Raw genomic sequence first — 20,569 nt, 5'->3', positions numbered from 1 at the left:
GGATTGGTCAGCACGGGGGGAGAGAGAGAGAGAGAGAGTATTCTTGGTCCTCCCTTTTATGCCATTTGTGTGTGATTTAACAAGCCCGTCTTCATGTGCTTGTCTAGCCCATCTTCCACTATCGTGTCTAGCAGATCTATGTGTGTATGTCCTAGCCGATCTATACATGTAATTGCCCTAGCCCATATGTGCATGTCATATGCATGTCTATACCTTGTTATGCATTCAATTTTACTTGTTACATTTTGTGTTAGGTCTTAGTTTGTGACATGTGCCATTGCTGTAAATTCTGTTACTTTGCTAAATTCACAGTTATTGGCTAATATCCAAAATATTGTGATTTAGTATGTTGTTGAACATTATGTTACTAAATTGTTGAACATTATGCTTCACATGGTGTTAATTTCTTAACGGTTACAATATTATGATTTAATTTTGTTCTATCCAGTTGTGTTATTTGGCTAGATGTTTGACCATGGTTTTTCTTTATAGGTGACTCCCATAGCATCTCGGCTTCTCCGGTCTGTTCCCATCTATAGTCATCTCTGTCCTGCTCGATCGGCTCCCGTCCTTATAAATATATGCCACCCTGTTGTTCAATCATTCTCATCGGTTAGAACAAACAACCTCGATTGAATCAGTTTCCTCCCTCTCATCCATCGTCTCACTAAGTGCTCTCTCCTTAATTAGGTATTCCCGCGTATGTTCTTGCTCGGTTGCTTTGCATCTTTCTACTTTCTTTCTCAAATGAGCCTAGTTAACTTGTACAGTAACTGATTTTTTTAGCCTATATATTCCACCCTCAGTGAGGCTCATACTGACATACATACTCTATACTCTCTCAAACAATTCTGTTTCTAGGCTCCGAGACCATGGGCAGCAGCAACACCCTGTCGTCGGTGCGCGAGATACGGCGCTCACAGCGTGCGGATGGGCCTGCAGCCGTTCTCGCCATCGGCACGGCGAACCCGGCCAACTACGTGTCCCAGGAGGAGTACCCGGACTACTACTTCCGAGTCACCAAGAGCCAACACCTCACTGACCTCAAAAAACAACTCAAGACCTTCTGTAAGCAGAAAGCATGCAAATATAGTAGTAGGAGTAGAGAGTAGTACATATAATTTACATACCTACCCATGATGGGGTCCAAACTTGTTTTGTATAGGCGAGATGACATCAACGGAGATGCGCTACTTCCACCACACGGAGGAGCTGCTGGACGCCCACCCTGAATTCCTCTGCCACGACAAGCCGTCCTTGGACACGCGGCTATCCATCGCCGCTGCTGCCGCACCGGAGCTGGCGGCGTCAGCTGCAGCCAAGGCCATAGCCGAGTGGGGCCGTCCAGCCACCGACATCACCCACCTCATCGTCAGCACCAACTCCGGCGCGCACGCCCTGGGCGTCGACCTCCGGCTGGCCTCTCTCCTCGGCCTCCGCGCGTCCGTATGCCGGACGATGCTCAACCTCAACGATTGTTCCACCGGTGCCGCCTCCCTGCGCCTCGCCAAGGACCTGGCCGAGAATAACCGCGGGGCGCGCGTGCTTGTGGCCTGCGTCGAGCTCACGGTCATCAACTTCCGCGGCCCCGAGGAGGCGTACCCACACAAGCTCATCAGCCAGGCAGCCTTCGGTGATGGCGCCGGCGCGGTCATCGTCGGCGCTGACGCCGTGCACCCCGTGGAGCACACGCGCTTCGAGATGGTATCGGCCTCGCAGACCACGATACCAGCAACCGACGGCGTGCTCAACATGCAGCTCACCGAAGCCGGCCTCGACGGCCACATCTTCACCAGGGAGCTCATTCCTCTAGCGGCACGGCACATCGAGCAGTGTCTCATGGATGCTTTCCAGCCGTTTGGAATCATGAGCGATGGCACCAAATGGAACGATATGTTCTTTGTGGTGCACCCTGGCGTGTGGAATAATAGATCACATCGACGGGGCTCTCCGGCTGGATCCCGGGAAGCTGGCCGCGAGCCGGACTGTGCTGAGAGACTACGGGAACATGCTTGGTGCCACGTTGATCTTCGTGCTCGACGAGCAACGGATGCGGATGGAGGAGGACGGAGAGCGAGGTGAGTGGGGTGTGATGATGGGATTTGGACCGGGGTTTACAGTTGAGACCATGGTGCTGCATGCAGTGGCCAGCAACCTGCACAGAAAAAATTGACCATCCTCCGATTCATAAGCTACTTCTGTGATATATAATTTGCAACTAAAATAAACAAGTTCAATCACAAGCGTTCAAATTGTACAACTTTCTCTCTAGGGCATCACAATAAAAAAGCTCAAACATGGCCTAGCTGAATACTCGGGTGAAAAGTTTGGGAGCGACTGGACATCAATCGACCGAACATAATACTTGAGTCAGTCACTTTTGGCATGTTTATGATTCTTTGGGCGGTGACCATTGGATGAGTAACGCCGCAGCCGTAAGAGCTGATGCATGCAACGACCATTCTCCTGCATGTTGTCGCGTCAATGCCAAAGCAACTTAATTGTTGTTTACAGATGCATGCATAGACAGAAGACAACTCCATATATATACTCCCCATCGACGTATGTATGTAAACAAAAAAAAAGGAAATACAAATTTGGAGGTATATAAAATAAGTTTCAAAGAAGGAATGAATTAGTGTCATTGTATTACCCTTAGATAAGAGACAAAGTAAAATAAAAACTTAAAACTAAAAATTCGTCAAGATTAGTACAAAAATTGCACTTTTTATAATATGTACGAAGAAACATATTGTAGTGAAATTTCCATACTCAAATATAATGTATACATGTAGTACTTGTGTGCATCACACTCAACATCCAAAAATATGCATAAAGAAAAAAGAAAACTCAACAAAAAAACAAAAAACAAAAGCTAAAACCCACAAAAAACAAAAAATAACCAATAAAAGGAAAAAAGGAAAAGGAAAAACACATAGGAACAAAAAACTTAGAATAAAAATAAAGCAAAATACCCACAAAAGAAAGAGTGAATAGGTGGCATTGGTATTACCATTTAAGAACAAAGAAAATGGGAAAAAGAATCTAAAACAAACACTGACAAAATTTGCATGAAATATACATAAAAATTGCGATGTTTAAAAATATGCAAGAATAAGCATATAAAAGTGGAACTTCTGCAAAAACAAAATCTAGAACAAATGAATAGTGGCATTGGTATTAACCTTAAAGTAATGAAGTAAAGACAAACAATATCAAAATAATGATTTTTTCTAAAAAGGAATGAATTAGTGGCATTGGTATTTCCTTTAAGACGAGAAAAACTAAAAAAAATGTGCACAACTTTGCACCGAATTTGCACTTTATCTTAATATGCAAAAATAATCATATAATCATGAAATTTTGGCACATATTATATTGTATGTATATACTTAGACTCAGCCAAAAACCCACAAAAAGAAAAAATAACCAATAAAGAAAAGGAAAAAAGAAAAACACGACCCAGAAGAACAAAAACAAGCCCAAGAAGCAATTCGACTGACCCAAAATAGGGGTCAATCGGATCCACACAGCCCAACCCAACAACAGAACTAAACAGAAAAAAAATTAAAACAGCACATATCTCAAAACGCATCCAACGAATAGAAAATCGACTGACCATAAAATCAAAAGTCAGCTGACTGAAAAATATAGCTAAATTAGAAAAGTTCCGCAGATCAGAATGACTCTTGTGGTATGCTCGACAAAAAAACAAAAACAAATTGCAAGTCCAAAAATGTGAATAGTAACTTTCATATAGTATTGATTTGTTTTTTATTCGTCTAGAATACCACGGTAGTCACTCCTTCGCAAAAAAATTCACGTGAGTATTCCACTAAGTCATGTTTGCTACAAAAAGTTTCAGATTTGTTTTACTCTTTTCGATATATTTAAAAAAAATCAAACTCAGGTGCAAGGGAACCCGAGAGCCATTAGCTATTTCCGATCACAATATGTAAAATTGGCTATCATGTTTTTCTTCTATATATTTTATTTGTTTGTAATATAAAACAAGGGGCAAATAGTCATATTATTTTACAAACATTTACATGCTTAAGTTCCTAGCCAACACATATGTGCCTCAATGTTGTCATATTTTTTTTCAAAACTTACAAACGTGTTTTTCTCAACATTTTAGAAAGTTGATACAGCAGAGCTCAGGAACATTCTACTATTTTGCTTATCAAGTAACCCTACTCATGTCCTATCCACACAAATGGACATTCAATATCCAACCAAAATAAAACATGTACACATGTATTCAGTACTGCACATTTAAATGAGTTCCAGCTTGACGAATGTATCATCACCAACCAGTGTATCGCCCAATAGGAGAGGTACAGAGCAGTCACCTGTAGCGTGACCGTTGGCCAGCTCGGTAGCCTACCGCCGCTCTTCACCCAATTTTTCTGACGTGCTTCCGCTACCGGTCTAGAGTTGATTTTGTCAAGTCTTTTCATGGTTTCTGTCTAGTTATTATTTATTTAATTCTCGATGCATTCTGTTTAATTTGAATTAAATATTTTCAAAAATAATTAAAAATATTTATGAACAATAAAAATAATGTGAACCCAAAACAATGTGAGTTTTATAAAATTCTCATGAATTTGAAAAATGTTCGCAAATATAAAATGTCATCGCAACTCAAAAAATCTTCACGAATTATAAGATAAACATTATGAATTTAAGAAATGTTCACGGAATGTAAACAGATCAAAAATTGGAAATTATTATGACTTTAAAGTTTTTGTGAATTCAGAAAATGTTCATGAATTTGAAAAAAATCTACATGAATTTAAATATATTGAAAAATTTAGAAATGTTCATGAATTTAGAAAATGTTTAGGAATTCGAAACACATTTGTAAATCCAAAAAATGGTTAAAAAATAAAAAAAATTCATTTTTTTAAATGCGGATTAATAAATTTTTCAATTTTGAATCATGGATTTGGAAAAAAAACATTGCTGATTTAAAAAATATTATAAATTTCCAAAAAACTGATTAGGAAAAATGTTCGTGAGTTTGAAAAAAACATTACAAATTCTAAAATAGTCATGAATATAGAAAATGTTTGAGAATTATGAATATTTGTGAATTGAAAAAATATGTGCAAATTTGTGCAAATGTTAGCAAACTTAAAAACATTCATTTTAAAAAATTATGAAAAAATGGAAAATGGAAAAAGAATAGAAAAATAATCTGCATAAACAGTGAAAATAGAAGAAAAAAATTAAAAGCCTTCTGGAATCTTTCCAAACTGTGTGAAAGGTTCCAGAAGCCTCATGAAACCATCATCCTTAAAAAACCAGGAAATACCGCTAGCAATACCCAATAAAACCTGCTAAGGGAAAGTGTCTGTAGCGAGTGCTACTAGGTTGGCCCGTGTTGAAGTGCGTGTGAGGGATTCACTTGTAGAGGTCTGTACGGGCAATACATATCAGTTTCCTCCATGTACCCTAAACTTGAGATTTTATCATGATTTCCATTGTTGCCCATTAACTCCACATGCCAGTTTAACAATCCCTTTATTTCTTGAAAATTAATGTTCCTACATAACTTGCTTCTTCTCGATCCTAGCTTTTGTGCCTAACTTCCCACGATAATTGTTAAACACCATCACGCACCAATCATAAACGTCACAATATACCATCGCACACCAATCATAAACGCCACCTTATAGCGACAACACTGTGTCCTCGCCCTTGTGGTCTCTACACAGCTTTGTGCACACCAATCATCAACTCGCTTATTAGACTTAAGTTATAACAGTTGCATTAACTCAACATCCTCATTCTAGTTGATGGCATGCCTCATGATCTCTAGATATTTCGGAATCCACTAGCCATCAGACTACTGGTAATATGCATCCATCAGTCTAGTCCTACGCCGTTGGATAAGAAGCAAGATGGTGTCCGATCTGGTGCAGCTATTCCGTTAGTTACTTGAGTGCTTCCTTTTACAGACGCTATTGATTGCTCCCTGGTTCAGTCCCAATTTTTTAGGAAGTAAATTTTGGATTTAAGGAACCTAATAACAACTCTAGGAAAATGAGACTCCACACCATGTTGTATGATTTCCATATATTATGCAAAAAATTGTCTCCAAAATTAACAATGTTGCTTCCATATGAAGAAAATTGTGTTACTGATTGTGGCGTACATTAATCCTGTACAACTTTTTTTTTGCTTCCCACATGAACATTTCGCTTGTGGTGATGGAGACTGCTTCAAAGACGATCGAACACTGCTTCCATCTGGTATTTCATTTCCAAACTAGAAAAGATGTGCTTCGAACAAACAAAGAATTGTTTTGTAGGAGCGTTTTATTGTTGCCAAGTGACATATATGTATTTCTATCAACATTCCTACCAAAATATAATAGGGTTAGCTTCCAACGAAACAAATATTTGTATATATCACATTGCTTCCAACAGAGAATGGAATTGCTTCTAAAGGAAAATAGTATTTGCTTCTAATGATGATCAGAATTTGGTTCCATATACAACACAAATAGGTTACATGGTTAGGTTGTGCCGATACCGCCACAGTGGTCCACCACAATAGCGTGGTGCAGGCACGGGGGACACATCAGCGAGAGTATATAAGCACGCTTGCTAGGATTGCTACAAGCTTGAACATGGGAACCGCCATGTGGTTGAATGTTTCCAAGGAGGAACATCTAGTAGATCAGAGGATGGCTGCGAGCAACAACAATGGCGTCGGCGACGAACCATGTGGGCTTGTTGATGACCTCGGCACCAACGTACTACTTGTAGCGCAATTAACACGTTGTGGTAAATCATCTCCTGGGAGTAACAAAAGATAACAAATACACCTTCTCTTCCTAAATATAAGACGTTTAGGCAGTTCAATTTAAGCTGCCAAAATGTCTTATATTTAGAAACAGAGCTAGTACCTTCGAAGCTTGTATTTCCGTTGCACTAAGAAAGCAAAGTTACTACCATGTGTGCAAAATGTACATGTATGTTTATGAAAAAGTAATGAAGCATATAAAACTAGGATGGAAGCATATCAGGAGATAAGTTGAAGCAATTACTGAGTAGTACTCCATGAACTCTTTGCATGCACTTTTGTAGCTTGCTAATGTTTGCTTGGCTAGATATGTCCTATACTATATACTTTGTAGTACTATATGTTGCGTACTTGTGCCGAGTTTGGGTGGGATATAACACCGGCCTGCCCACTAAATTGACCACAGGATTGCATAGTAGCGTTGTGCGAGGCCACTCGGGCATTCATGCCACTGATCAGCGCATCAAGTGCTCCTTGAGTGGCCCGAACTGAAACAAGATGTAGAGGACTTTTTCTACCAATGTGACACCTGCCAGCGCGCTAAGCACGATGAGCACTCTGTTCCGGCCAACGCCTATTCCTCTTGGTCCAAGCAGGACATCGCCATGGACATTGTCGAGAGGATTCCACCGTCAGGCTCCTGCAACTACAAGGTTGTGGTGGATTGATACTACATGAAGTATGCTCATTTTCTTCTTCCATTGAGGCATACTACACTACAGCTATAGTGGCAAAGAAAGTGTCGGACCGAGTGGTAACATTGCAATGGGCCTCCCAAATCCATTGATTTTTTACTGCCCGGGACAAGGAGATCTTTACAAGCAAGCTCGGGCAGGAGCTCTTTGCAGCCCTGCGGGGTCACTCTTTTGGGTGGCTTATTTATTTTTAGGGGTCAAGTTGTTGATTCGGGGTACCTCAGGAGCTTACTAAACATGTTTCCTCTCGTCTTTTTTCCTGATAGACTCTTCTTCTTTTTTGAGCGCAATGGCCGAGCTTTATTGTTTTACTAATAAAGGGATAGATAGATTATCTGGGTTAACAAACCAAACATGCATGTGAATGTCAAGATATGTGGCAGTTGTAGCTAGATTGTGAGCATCACCGTTTGACTCATTTTGTTCATGTTCGAAGATGCACAGAACAAAAGAAAAAGGCAAAATTCTAAGGCTTGGCCCATCCATGTTCCCTTTTTTTAGATAGACCCTTCTTTTGCTTATTGTGGCAGGCTGTCAGACAAATGCACAGGCAGTTCGACTGGGACGGCCCACTGGTGCACGAGCGAAGCGAGCAGATGTGTATGGAGGACCCATCAAGCACCATAGAGAATATAAATTGGCAAAAAAAAAATCAAACATGAGACCACATCAATGGAGCTTGTCGTGCTAGCTAGCATAGTTAACAAGCGCTAGTGATTACACAAAGCGCAAGTGTAAGAACCAAACACAGCGCATTTCCGAACATTTTCTTTTTCTTTTTTTCCTTTTTTTCTTTTCATGTTTTTGAGAATCTCGTTCAGAATTCCAACATATGTTCCTGATCCTGAAACTTGTACACAAATTCAATAAAATGTTTGTGTTCACAAAAATTGTTCGCAAATTTCAAAAAATTACCGTGTTTTCAGAAATTGTTCATATTTAAAAAAATGTTAGAAAACTTCATAAATTCTTCATTTTTCTGGAAAATTGTATCCGATTTAAAAAATTGCTCATGTTTATAAAAACCCATATTGAAAAAAATGAATGTTTTATTAAGCACACACACTTTTCAAAAATTGCAAACAAACTTTGAAAAATTCAAACATTTTCTAAAAATACAAACATTTTTCTGAATACTATATGACTATTATTTTAAAATGGATACATTTTTTAAACTCTTAACAAAATCTTGAAACATGAATAATTTTTATAACCGAAATATTTTTTAGAACATTTTTTAAATTGGCAAATAATTCTGAAAATGGGAAAACATTTTATAAATGCAAATACTTTTTGAAAATCTGAACATTTATTGAAACTCCTGACCATAATTGAAAAGGTGAAACAAAAATTGGAAACACGAACATTTTTTTACATATGTGAACAATTTTTGAAAAACATGAACTTTAAAAAAAAGAAAATCCAAAAGTGAAAAAAAATGAATACCAATAGTAAAATAAAAATAAAAGGAAGCATTAAAACGGAGATAGAAGGAAAAAGAAAGCAGGTCAAAAAATAGAAACAAAAAAAACTTAGTTCCAGAAGGTGCCCAAAACTGGAAATGAAAAACCAGGATCGCTGAAGCGCTGAGCGGGCTGGCCCATTTTCAACACTAGCTCGTGACCCTGTGTGCGAATGCTGGACAACTTGACGCAACGTGCGTCATATAAGATTTTCCCCTTATTCTGTGTGTTGTTGCTTGCAAAAAGGAAAGAAAGAAAAGGGCCCAAGGATTGGGACGGCCCAGTCGGTCCGGTAGACCCAGACATATATTTCGATCCATCCCCCTACGCTCAGATTATGGTAAATCATTTAGGTTAGACTTAGGGTTTGTTTCACCATGGCATCCGCCATCATGCGCCTCGCCGCTGCTACCCGCTCCCCTCTCACCGGCTCGTTCCTCCGCCGGCGCCACCATAACAGCGCCTCCCACGCCATCGACCAGCGTCTCGCGGAGCTCGAGGAGCACATCGCCTGAGTCGAGGAGACGGATCCACTCGTCCACCTGATCGTGGACCGTGTCAGCGCTCTGGAATCCGGCACGGCCCGCTTCAAGGTTGAGATCGAGAACAAGTTTGTCTCCACCGAGGTCAAGGTCGAGAAGAAATCGCTCGACCGCTACCACAAGGTCCGACTTGCACAAGTGAACCTCCACCGACACCTCGGGAGCGTGAAGGTGAGCGGCATGGAGACAACAATATAGCGTACACACTAGGCACAGAAGCTTCGATTCAGTGCACAAAGACATAAGTGGGATACAAATGTCCAATAAAGATGCCCTTTGTTACAAATATTGCCCGAAACACGACAATGTCTCAAAGTTACAGGGGAAATATTGAAATTATATAGCCTAGATATGTCAAACTCATAAGGCCATAAAGGATCGGTTTGGTTTTGCCTGCTCCTCGAAGTTGATACAGTCAGACGTTCATCATCAAGGTCTAGCAACATAATAAGCCATATCAGTACATTGAATATACTTGGAAGCTGTTCATGATTTGGGATACATATGCATGCTATGTCGGTTCATCCTAAGGTCAACTATCCTATGTTAACGAGTAATAGTAAATATCGCTTGGTTCCTACCAATCACCATCCAAAAACTCATTTATAATAAGACCATCATACTTGACTATTCATTATGCATAAGACGAAGCTTTGCTACTGGAAACAGTACACGACAATGTTGTGGGAGCTATAGTATTGTAACAGCTTGGGTAATCAAATGCTAGATAGGATACTTCACGTGGAAAAGAAACTTGCCAAGATGGTGTCGTCCAGATGGACGCCACCAGCTTAAAGCACATCAGATTGGTTAAGTAAACCCTCCCATGACCATGTGGTTTTCTCAACTAGTATTATATATATCCACTAGATTCTGGTTTTGCTGTTGACCCCAGCACACACTATTTATGGTTTTTTTTTTAACCTTGCTGCTTCATGTGGACATCCGTTTCTCGGCATGGTTGTGTTATGATTTAGCTTTATCTATAAAGTAGGGTATGATGTCTTTCTCGGTACTATATTCACTAGGTTCGTAGTTTCGGCCTATATATGATCCCCTAATTGGAGTATTTCTTTGGGAGCTCTTCTCAATTTTAATGTACTCTCCGACCTGAAATAAGTGTTGCGGTTTTAGTTCATATTAGTATTTATTATATCCCTTTCATGTTAGTTACTCCTGGTCAGCGTGCATGCGTGCAGTTTGAAACACCCAAATGCCCTACCCACTTTTTGTAGCGTATATCTCATATTTTGCTAGTCACATAGACGAGAAAATTTTACCAAACATATATAAACCTGATCGACGTCCCCATACCCGGCAGGCGTCCTGGTTGGGACCTCAGGTCTTAGATGTTAGGTTTGACTGCGAGGTCTGTTTGGTATTAGGCCCAGACTATCAGCATCCCTTTATCAACTGGATAGGAGTAGCGTCAGATGTTGCGTAGACGGTGGCTTTAGTCTTACTGTTGTATGACTTTGTAAGGTCTTGTATGAATAATTAATAAAGTGACTGCATGCATCGTCCAGATGCAGGCCGGGGGTCCTCCTCCTTTTCTAGAAAAAATACAGTAAAAAAACATCTCACTGATCGATCAGTATCCCAGCCGGTCGGTAGACGAACCCGTCTCGCTTCGTGCATGCCGCGTATATGTCACTCTCCCGGTCAGCATGTATGTCACTCCATGGTCAGCATATGCATACAGTTTCAACTTTCAAGCAATAAAAATTAATTAGTGGCACAGTTGTTGTTACTCTCCAGATCATGGATGCATGCACCATGCATGAATGATTGCATGCATGCAGATTGGAGGTGATCTTTTGACCTTTTTATTCTTTCCTCTTCCATCAGTCGAGCAAGCAACAACCCCGGACGGACGACCAGTCAAACGTCTCGTACCTCTCCTCGTGCCCTCTTAGTCGTCTCACACTGCATGCTCTTTCTTTTCTTTTAGATTAGACGGACCATGGGCAAGTACATACCATGGTACAGAGCCCCTGTACGTACAGAAAACATATTTAACTAGCAAGTGCGTCCGTGCATGCATGGCCCCTAGTACTACATAATGAGGGCACACGCAGATTCCCATATACTTTCTTGGATAACAAGATTAAGAGCAGCAGCATAATGGTCGTCAATGGCGGCTCCCAGATGGACGTGTTGTTCTTACTCAGGCAGCAGCGGGAGCTTCTGACGCAACTCCGCGCGCTCATCCTGCCGGCGCTTCGCGACGCCGACAGCAGGTCGGCCGACCTCGCCATCTGCCTCTTCGGCGATGTGATCGACTGCATCGCCGGTGTCATGTCCAGGCTTAAGGGGATCAGTACCCAAGCAGGCGGTCGTCGACCGCCGACGGCCTTCGACCTCATAGGCGTTGATGTAATTACGCCCAACGCCGGCGAAGGACAAAAGGAGAAGCCCATGATCAGCAATGTTGGTCAGAAGAGAAGGTTCGAATTCTTCCAATACAAATCTTGATTACTTTTTTTTTTGCGAATTGATTAATATGTTCTTGTCTACATTCAAATTGGATCATCCTTAGTAGTACGTAGTTGTTACCTTTTCCTCGATATATGTTTGCATTTCAGGTATCTCATCAATTTGTTGCCACTTATATATGTATGTATGCATCGTGCAGGAGAAACAACGACAAGCGATCAAGATCTCTTGTAACAGTTGTTCCACATTATGATGGCCATCATTGGAGAAAATATGGGCAGAAGAACATTAACAGGAGGGAACATGCCAGGTATCTATATCACCACTAAGCAATTCGTTCAAGCATATCCTCACATTAATACTGTGAAAACCTACTCCCTCAGTTTCTAAATATAAGACATTTTAGAGCTTCCAATATGGACTACATACGGATATATATATAGCCACATTTTAGAGTATAGATTCACTCATTTTGCTCCATATATAGTTTGTAATGAAATCTCTAAAAGGGCTTATATTTAGGAACGGAGGGAGTACATTCTAGTTCCTTTATTTGAGATTGTTCTCGGAAACCATCACATGTGAGGATGGTTCTCTGTTATGCAAAATACATATGATGCAATGACCAAAAGGATATGTGTGTGTGCGCGCGCGTGTGTGTGCCTAGAACATCCTATTATGACCGAACATAATCTTATGTGGCATGACCCCCCTATTGATGACCTAGTCCAAAACATTTGGATGCACTTTTTCCGGCTGTTTTGAATCCGTGACTATTGATAATCATAGTGGTAGTTCTATTTACAGGTTATTAAGCAATCAATTTCTCATTATAATGCATAACTAAGAAAACTTGTAATTAAGCAGGAGCTACTACAGATGCGCCTACACAGAACGGAATTGCCCAGCAACCAAGACAATTCAGCAACAGGATCATAACGTAACTATTAATTGTGAAGAGGAAACTGCAAAGTACATTGTTGTGTACTACGGTCATCACACTTGCTGCGACGCCAACACTAGCAACGGCGGGAAGAATGACCCTGGCATGGACCTAATTCAAAATGGCAAAATGGCGGGAGCAGTAACAGAATTCCAAAAGTTCGACCCAGGAGACGTGGACATGCCAGCTCTAATAGAGGTGCTTGACAATCCTGAGCTGAACTGGGACATCATTTGCTAGAGTACTTTTTTTGTTGAATTTGGATAAGTTGATAATCATGCCTAGTTTACAAATGTCTCGGAAATGGGAATACGTCCTCTTTTACATTTAAATGTATGTGAGGCCAGACATCCAGAAGCACATAATTTGTTGATATAAATTGTAACAGAATCTATCAGTAAAGTATATGGGAAATTTCGAAAATATAGTAATGACACATGTTTCGACATAAGTTCGATGTGGATCATTCAACCATGATTTTCCATGCTTCTCGCTGGACATGATGTTGCTCTAGACTTTACAAACAAGTGCCACACAAACAACAGTGCAGAGGGGGACAATTGTATGGTATTGGTCTAATCTTCCCGGAGGTTGCGATCTGTGTGGATGTGCCATATTGTGCGAGACTGGGTCATGTGGCGGTGTCATCTCCTGGTGGCTTTCCCTTTTTTTTCATCTTTCACAAGCAAACTTTTCTCGAAACCCAGGTGTGCTTTTTCAGTTTCATTTCAGTACGAAATCAGGGGCTAGTTAATGTTAAAAAAAATCAGGGGCTAGTAGCCCCTAACGTTTAAAGAAGCAATATTTGCTGGATTTTCGCCCCCCCCCCCCCCCATCCCCCACCTCCTTTTGCGCTCTTTTGAGCCACAATGAGTAGATTCTAAATGTTTCAGGCAGGCTATCTTCCTTCTGTTGCAGGCTTTTATTTATTTTTCTTGTGTTTTTGGACCTCAATTTCCATGTGTATTACCATGTGTAACGTAATATGCCTTGTAGAGTCCAAAAAAGTGTAATAGGTATACTATAGCGCAAGGAGATCAACTTATGAATCTAACTCAGACTACCATATTTGTTTGACGATTCATAGTTTAGCTTGGTGCGGATTCAGTACTAACATTGGGCAATTGCTTTTGTTAGAATTAAATGTGTATTTGTCTGCACACAAATAACCTAATTTAATTTCTCTTTGTATTTACATAGGATATAGTATAAAAGACTAGGTATGTACATTTAGCTTAAACTTAAACTTAAGACTTTTACTCTAATTATTATAGACCTTGTGCGGCTTTTTTCGCGATTGTCTTTTTCCTTCTTAATATATTGCACTTTTGGTACGCTAATTGCATAACTTTCTTTTTGTTGCGCACCCTTCATCGTCACACACATCTTCAATCAGGGTGCTCTATGTCTCGCCATCGTCCAATGATAGTTGACGAGTTCTCCATCCGGCGTCCCCTTGGCTGAGATTGTTGGCGTTGTCGTTGTCGAGTACTGAGTAGTTATAATGCTTGTAGTAGTGGTGGTGACAGAGCTTGTGTCGGTACTCCTCCGCCCCTCGATGACCCGCCAACCTGCCACTCATGCGCTTGACATGCAAGACTTATTTCTTGTCGCCGATAGTGTCATCATCTGACCAGCATAGCCACACACTTAGACTTACTCCAACTAAAGCTAGGGCAACCAGAGACTATAGAGACAACCCAGCCCAATGTTCCCCACACGTTGCTGGTAGATGCGAGGGGAATCAGCGGCCCTTAGGAGAAAACCCTAGCACCTTTTGTTTTCTTATCTGAGGCGGCGACCAGGAGATGTATGAAGTATGTAATTGACAAGTAATATTACGTTTCATCATTGCTTGGCTCCTACCGATCACCTCCAAAAGCTTATTTATAAGGCCATCTTACTCTACTATTCATTATGCATAAGGCTGGTCGTAATGAGAGTATCATACTAGGTACTAGGCAATTTTGATGATGTGACACAAAATTAAATGAAGAAAGAGATGGTTGAGTATCATATCATAATATTGTATCATAATAAATGATATCCTACTATGTGTCATACATGACAATAAGTAAGGTCGTATATGTTACTAATATATGCATTATGAAGATATTATCATATACTAAGTTATGATACTACCCACTAGGGGCAGCCTAAGAGAAAGCTTTGCTACCGGGCGGCAGTATATGACAATGGTGTGACAGCTTTATATAGTACCCACATGCAAAAACAAATGCTAGCTATAGCTAGGGTACTGCAGGTGGAAAATGGAATCGCTAGGCCGCCGCCGGCTTAAAGCCCCCAGATTAAGTAAACCCTCCCGTGACCATGTGGTTTCCTCAACTGGTATATTGTACTCCATTTCTTTGGACTAGTCAAGGTTCATGGTATTCGGCCTATATACGATTTGGTTTTGAACTATCAAATAGTTTGAATTGCTTACTTTTCAGTTTTCACGTCGCTCTCCCGCTCGACATGTACGTCAGTCCCTGGTCAACACGCGTGCAATTTGAATATGACCGTACGTTAGGTGTACACCTATGGTACGTAAAACTCCATGTTGGTGGATTACATGCATTGCTTTGTGCATGCATGAACGAATAATTGCACATACAAACTTTTGAGTACGTGTTCATTCCGCGTATATGTCACTCTCCCGGTCAGTGCATGCAAGCACTTTCAAACAGCCAATTAAATAGCTTCAATCTGCATGCATGCATTAATGATTGCATGCAGATTAATTGGAGGTGGTCTTTGACTCTTTCTTATAGACGGACCTGCGGTCCTCCGCCCATAGCCAATGGCACGTACATACCGTTGTACATATTTAACTACATAAGGAGGGCACGCGCAGATCTGCATATGCATTCTTGGGTAACAAGATGAAGAGCAGCAGCACGATTGTTGTCAATGGCAGCTCCGAGATGGACGCGTTGCTCAGCCGGCAGCAAGAGCTTCTGGCGCAGCTCCGCGTGCTGATCCTGCCCGCGCTTCGCTACGTGGACGGCAGGTCGGCCGACCTCGCCATCGGCCTCTTCAACAATGTGAGCAACTGCGTCGCCGGCGTCATGTCCAGGCTCCAGGGGATTAGTACCCAAGCAGACACCTCGTCAACATTTACGTAATTTCGCCCAACGCCGGCGAGGGACAAGAAGAGAAGCCTATGATCAGCAACATTGGTCAGAAGAGAAGTTTGAACTTTTCGAATAAAATTCAAATTGGACCTATATCTCGCCAATCAATTGCCACTTATGTATGTATGTATGTATGTATGTATGTATGTATGTATGCATCGTGTAGGAGAAACAACGACAGGCGATCATGATCACTTGTAACCGTTGTTCCACATTATGATGGCCATAATTGGAGAAAATATGGGCAGAAAAACATAAACGGGAGGGAACATGCTAGGTATCTATACTACTACATCACTAAGCAATTCATTCAATCATATCTTCACATTACTACTACCAAAACCAACATTCTAGTCCCCTTATTTGAGATGGTTCTCGTAAATCATCACATGTGATACTACATATGCACTTACACAGGACCGAATTGCTCACCTGCTACCAAACTTGTAATTAAGCAGGAGCTACTACAGATGCGCCTACACAGAACGGAATTGCTCAACAACCAAGAAAATTCAGCAACTGGATCAAAACGGATATCTTAACTATGAAGAGGAAGCTGCAAAGTACAATGTTGTGTACTACGGTCATCACACTTGCAGCGATCACAACACTACAAATGGCACGAAGAATGACCCTCATATTGACCTAATTCAAAATGAGAAAATGGTGGGATCAGTAACAGAATGTCACAAGTTCGACCAATGAGATGTGGACGTGCCGGCTCTAATAGAGGTGCTTGACAACCCTAAGCTTAATTGGAACATCATTTACTAGAGTATATTTTTGGTGGTGAATTTGGATAAGTTGATAATCATGCCTGTTTTACAAACGTCTCGGAGATGGGCGGAAGTCCTTTTTACATTTAATTGTATGTGTGGTTAGACATGCAGAAGCCTATAATTTGTGTTGATATAAATTGTAACAAAATCCATCAATAAAGTTGATGGGCAATTTGTAAAGTATTGGTATGGCACATGTTTCAACAGTAAGTTCCATGTGGATCGTTCAGTAGTCATTGTAATTACAAGCTTCTCACTCGCCATGATGTTGCTCTAGACCTTAGAAAAAAGGGCCATAGAAACAACAATGTGGATGCGTACAACTGTGTGGTCTAATCTTCCCGGTGGTTGCGATCTGTGTGGATGTGCTGTGATGTGTGATGTTGGGGCCCTGTGGGGTTCAGGGCCGTCCCTGAGGGGGGGCAGGGGGGGCAGCCGCCCCGGGCCCCCACAAGCTAGGGGCCCCCATCCAGGTATGTAGGTACTAGTATAGCAGGGTACTAGGTAGGCCCATATCAGAAAAAAAAATAGACAAAGTAGAGGCCTTTCAGCCTTCACGCACAGCGGGACATGCACAGGATCGCAAAGCCAAACGAGCAGCAGTGGCAGGATTAGCGGCACGCGCGCCCTGATTAGCGACCGCTTCCTTCATCGTTCACGTAAAAACATGATCTGCTATCCCTTCACGGCTTGACCTAAAAAAGGGCGATCATGATTTCCCAAGCTCCCAGCCCTAGGCCGCCGACAAGCCGTACTGAAGGTCTGCCGCCTGGCTCTTGCTAATTCCTAATTCTCTTCTCCTAATCTCCATCCGAATCACCGCTGATTTCAGTTCAGGGGCTCCATCGTCATGCTTGGTCAATTGCTCTCCGACTCTAGGCGCTGCAAACAGCACATGGACTGGCGCTATCACGCATTCAACCATCAGAATCAGGTATATTATATTTGCGATTTGCGTTCCTTGATGTGTATGTTGTACCGTTCAATAATTGATGCCAAAATTACTTTTTTCAGAATTGTGTGTTAGTATGCCGCCAAGAAACAAGACGTATGCATCGGGTAGCAATAAAAGGAAGAGGAAGAAGGCCGCTAATAAATTGGTACAATCACAGAGTGTTGCACAAAATTTGCAGAAACACTATTTCTTGATGGTTCATCTGATGTTGAGGTATATGATCTTATTTTTGATTTGAAGATTATTAGATTCACTTTGCCGGATGGCATAATGTTTGCTACATAGATTTTTGGGCATGTCAGAGAAGTTGATTGTTATTCGAATATCTTCATTGCTTATCAGAACTTATTTGTTGTGTCTGTGACGATAGTATCGGCTGAAAGAAGTTCTCAAAGTTGAAATTGTAGAAGAATTATTTGAGGTCAACAATGACTTACGAGAGGTTAAATGGTTTGGGTACATTATGCATCAAGAAGAAATTATTGAATGAGATTGTCATCAACCCCATCATAAGTGACTTTGAATCGAGGAATTTTACAAGAAATTTTCAAGGTAATATGTATATTATTATTTGATACGCATACTGATTTTCAATGCATTGGTGTGTTATTAATAATTTTTCACATGTGCATATATATTCATTTTTATTACTATGACATGTTTATTAAGGGCCCCGAATTTTTGTTTCGCCCCGGGCCCCCAAAATCTCAGGACCGGCCCTGGTGGGGTTGTTATCTCCTGATGGCTATCCCTTTCTCGTCGTCCACGATTTTTTTCTTGAATCATAGTTGTGTTTATCAATTTCATTTCAGTATGAAATATGGGGCTAGTTGATGTTAAAAAAAAATCCAGGGCTAGTAGCTCCTAACATTTGAAGAAACAATGCTTACCTGGTTTTCCGTTTTTCCTCTTTTGGGGACTTTTCAGCCGCAATTTGTTAATCATGTTACCCCCACCCCCTCCCCCCGAGCACGACAATCGGGAACTACTAACGACTAGATTTTAAATGTTTCAAGAAGCACATCTTCCTTCTACGTACTGTGGGCTTTTATTCCTTTTCTTCTTTTTGTACTTCAATTTTCGTACATTACCGTATGTAATGTAATACATTTCTCAGAGTCCAAACAAAATGTAACAGGTATTGTGGCATGAGGAGATCAACTTATTGACCTAACTCAAACTACCATATTCATTTCATGATTCATAGTTAACTTGGTGCAGATTCAGTACTAACATATTGTGCAATCACTTTTGCTATCTAGCTTTTAATTAAATGTGTATTTTTACATAGTATACAAAAAAATTGGTATGTACATTTATCTTAAACATAAACTTAAGAGTCAGATTATTATAGATATTGTGTGAATTTTATTTCGTGGTTGTATGTTTTTCTTAGTATTGCACTTGCACCTTTTGTTACACTAAAATCGCATATATTTTGTTGTGTGCAGCTGACCAGATCTAAAATGGCTTTGCCCATTCTTAATCACCTGAGAAATAGTTAAATCCTAGTCATATATGTAATCGCTCGATCTAGAACATCAAGATCTGTGTAGGAGTTAATCTTACTCATTGTTTCTTGTCTATGTTTTTCTTAGGATCTCTTGTCTATGTAAGAGGGTCAGCAGGTTTGTTTGTTGGCCCAGGAGTTGTTGTTGTATATTATTTGTCTCCCATATATTTTTGGTCCAACAAGGGAGTGGGCTTTGTATGTTTGTTGTTCAAGTCTGGATTGGAAATGTATTTCTGGCTATAGTGCCTTTTCTACGGGCCTCTTTTTCGAGTGGTTCTAATGTTATGTCCTGAGTTCTTTTCGTATGTTTTAGAATTTCTCCTTTTTAATTTTATTTGCTTTCTAGCAACAAGAGGCAATACAAATGACCATGTTTACCTAAAGTGGCAGTGCTTGGAAGATCCTGATTAAGCAGATTTGCTTTTGAGATTAGATGTGTTTATCTGGCTGTGTGGCCAATGATCTTCATCCTTCATTCCTGCGTATGTGCACAATACATTGTTGTATTGTTCATCTATCTATCTATCTATCTATCTATCTATCTATATCTATCTATCTATCTATCTATCTATCTATCTATCTATCTATACCTCTATACCTATACCTACCTACCTATACTAATTACAGACTTCCAACAAATTACCACGTTAATCAGAAATTAGGAGCCGTTAATCTGGTGGGACCAATGAGTTATTACGGTGTAGATCCACACGCACCAATATACATCACGGCTGAAGTTTTGATCAATTGTGAAAAAAAAATTATAGCTTCAAGGCCCACAATCATTCGTTTGATACAAAAAATAAAATACAGCAGACATCCTAATCCACCGTTTGTTCCTTCTCTAATCAATGCAATCTCAGTTCAAAAAAATGCAATTTCTATCTCTTCCTTCAAAAAAAGCAATCTCTATCTCTTCTGAAGAAAAAACAATCTTAAACTACATCCTTTTTTTGCAGAAAAATCACAATATACACCTGATCTACTCCACGGTCTCTTCCTCTTTGGTTCTCCACGGTATCTTCCTCCCGACTTCATGGACTCTTCCTATTTTCCATCTTCGCACTCTCCACACATGGAAAAGAAATCCATCAATGGTTTCTTCCTCTTCACCATGATCTCTCTCTCTCTCTCTCTCCCCGCCAATGAAAAACATGCGTAGCCTCTCCCAAACTGAACAAAGTAAGTTGGGCATTGATTCGGTGTGCTCAAGGAGATTATCAGATCAAACAAATTCCTCATCCGTATCAGCAGGTTCGTTTTTTGCCAGTTTACACTTCAATCTGCTGTTAC

At 40.6% G+C, this 20,569-nt stretch overlaps 1 protein-coding gene and 2 pseudogenes across 1 annotated transcript; all 3 read left to right on the top strand.

Moving 5' to 3' along the window:
• The first annotated feature begins 514 nt into the window (after nt 1-514).
• Nucleotides 515-2,231, top strand: LOC109753432 (bisdemethoxycurcumin synthase-like; annotated as a pseudogene).
• A 9,394-nt stretch (nt 2,232-11,625) lies between these two features.
• Nucleotides 11,626-13,132, top strand: LOC109753423 (uncharacterized). The gene is made up of 3 exons (XM_020312323.3): nt 11,626-11,960; nt 12,149-12,259; nt 12,817-13,132. Exons 1-3 carry the CDS (start codon nt 11,638-11,640, stop codon nt 13,130-13,132), a joined length of 750 nt encoding a protein of 249 aa, XP_020167912.2. The 5' UTR covers nt 11,626-11,637.
• Nucleotides 13,133-15,777: 2,645 nt separating this feature from the next.
• On the top strand, nt 15,778-17,035 carry LOC141041928 (probable WRKY transcription factor 54; annotated as a pseudogene).
• The last annotated feature ends 3,534 nt before the right edge of the window (nt 17,036-20,569 follow it).

Source organism: Aegilops tauschii, chromosome 2 (genome assembly GCF_002575655.3).
Source record: "Aegilops tauschii subsp. strangulata cultivar AL8/78 chromosome 2, Aet v6.0, whole genome shotgun sequence".
Classification (NCBI taxonomy): domain Eukaryota; kingdom Viridiplantae; phylum Streptophyta; class Magnoliopsida; order Poales; family Poaceae; genus Aegilops; species Aegilops tauschii.
Note: the sequence above shows the minus strand (reverse complement) of the source record. Positions and strands in the feature narration are given on the sequence as shown.

What these genes read in the sequence shown, in the direction of transcription:
- LOC109753423 (XM_020312323.3), top strand. Translation starts at nt 11,638, where the DNA reads ATGGTCGTCAATGGCGGCTCCCAGATGGACGTGTTGTTCTTACTCAGG. An exon ending in AATGTTGGTCAGAAGAGAAG is followed by an intron (nt 11,961 to 12,148) that starts GTTCGAATTCTT and finishes TGCATCGTGCAG; the next exon opens with GAGAAACAACGACAAGCGAT. An exon ending in AACAGGAGGGAACATGCCAG is followed by an intron (nt 12,260 to 12,816) that starts GTATCTATATCA and finishes GTAATTAAGCAG; the next exon opens with GAGCTACTACAGATGCGCCT.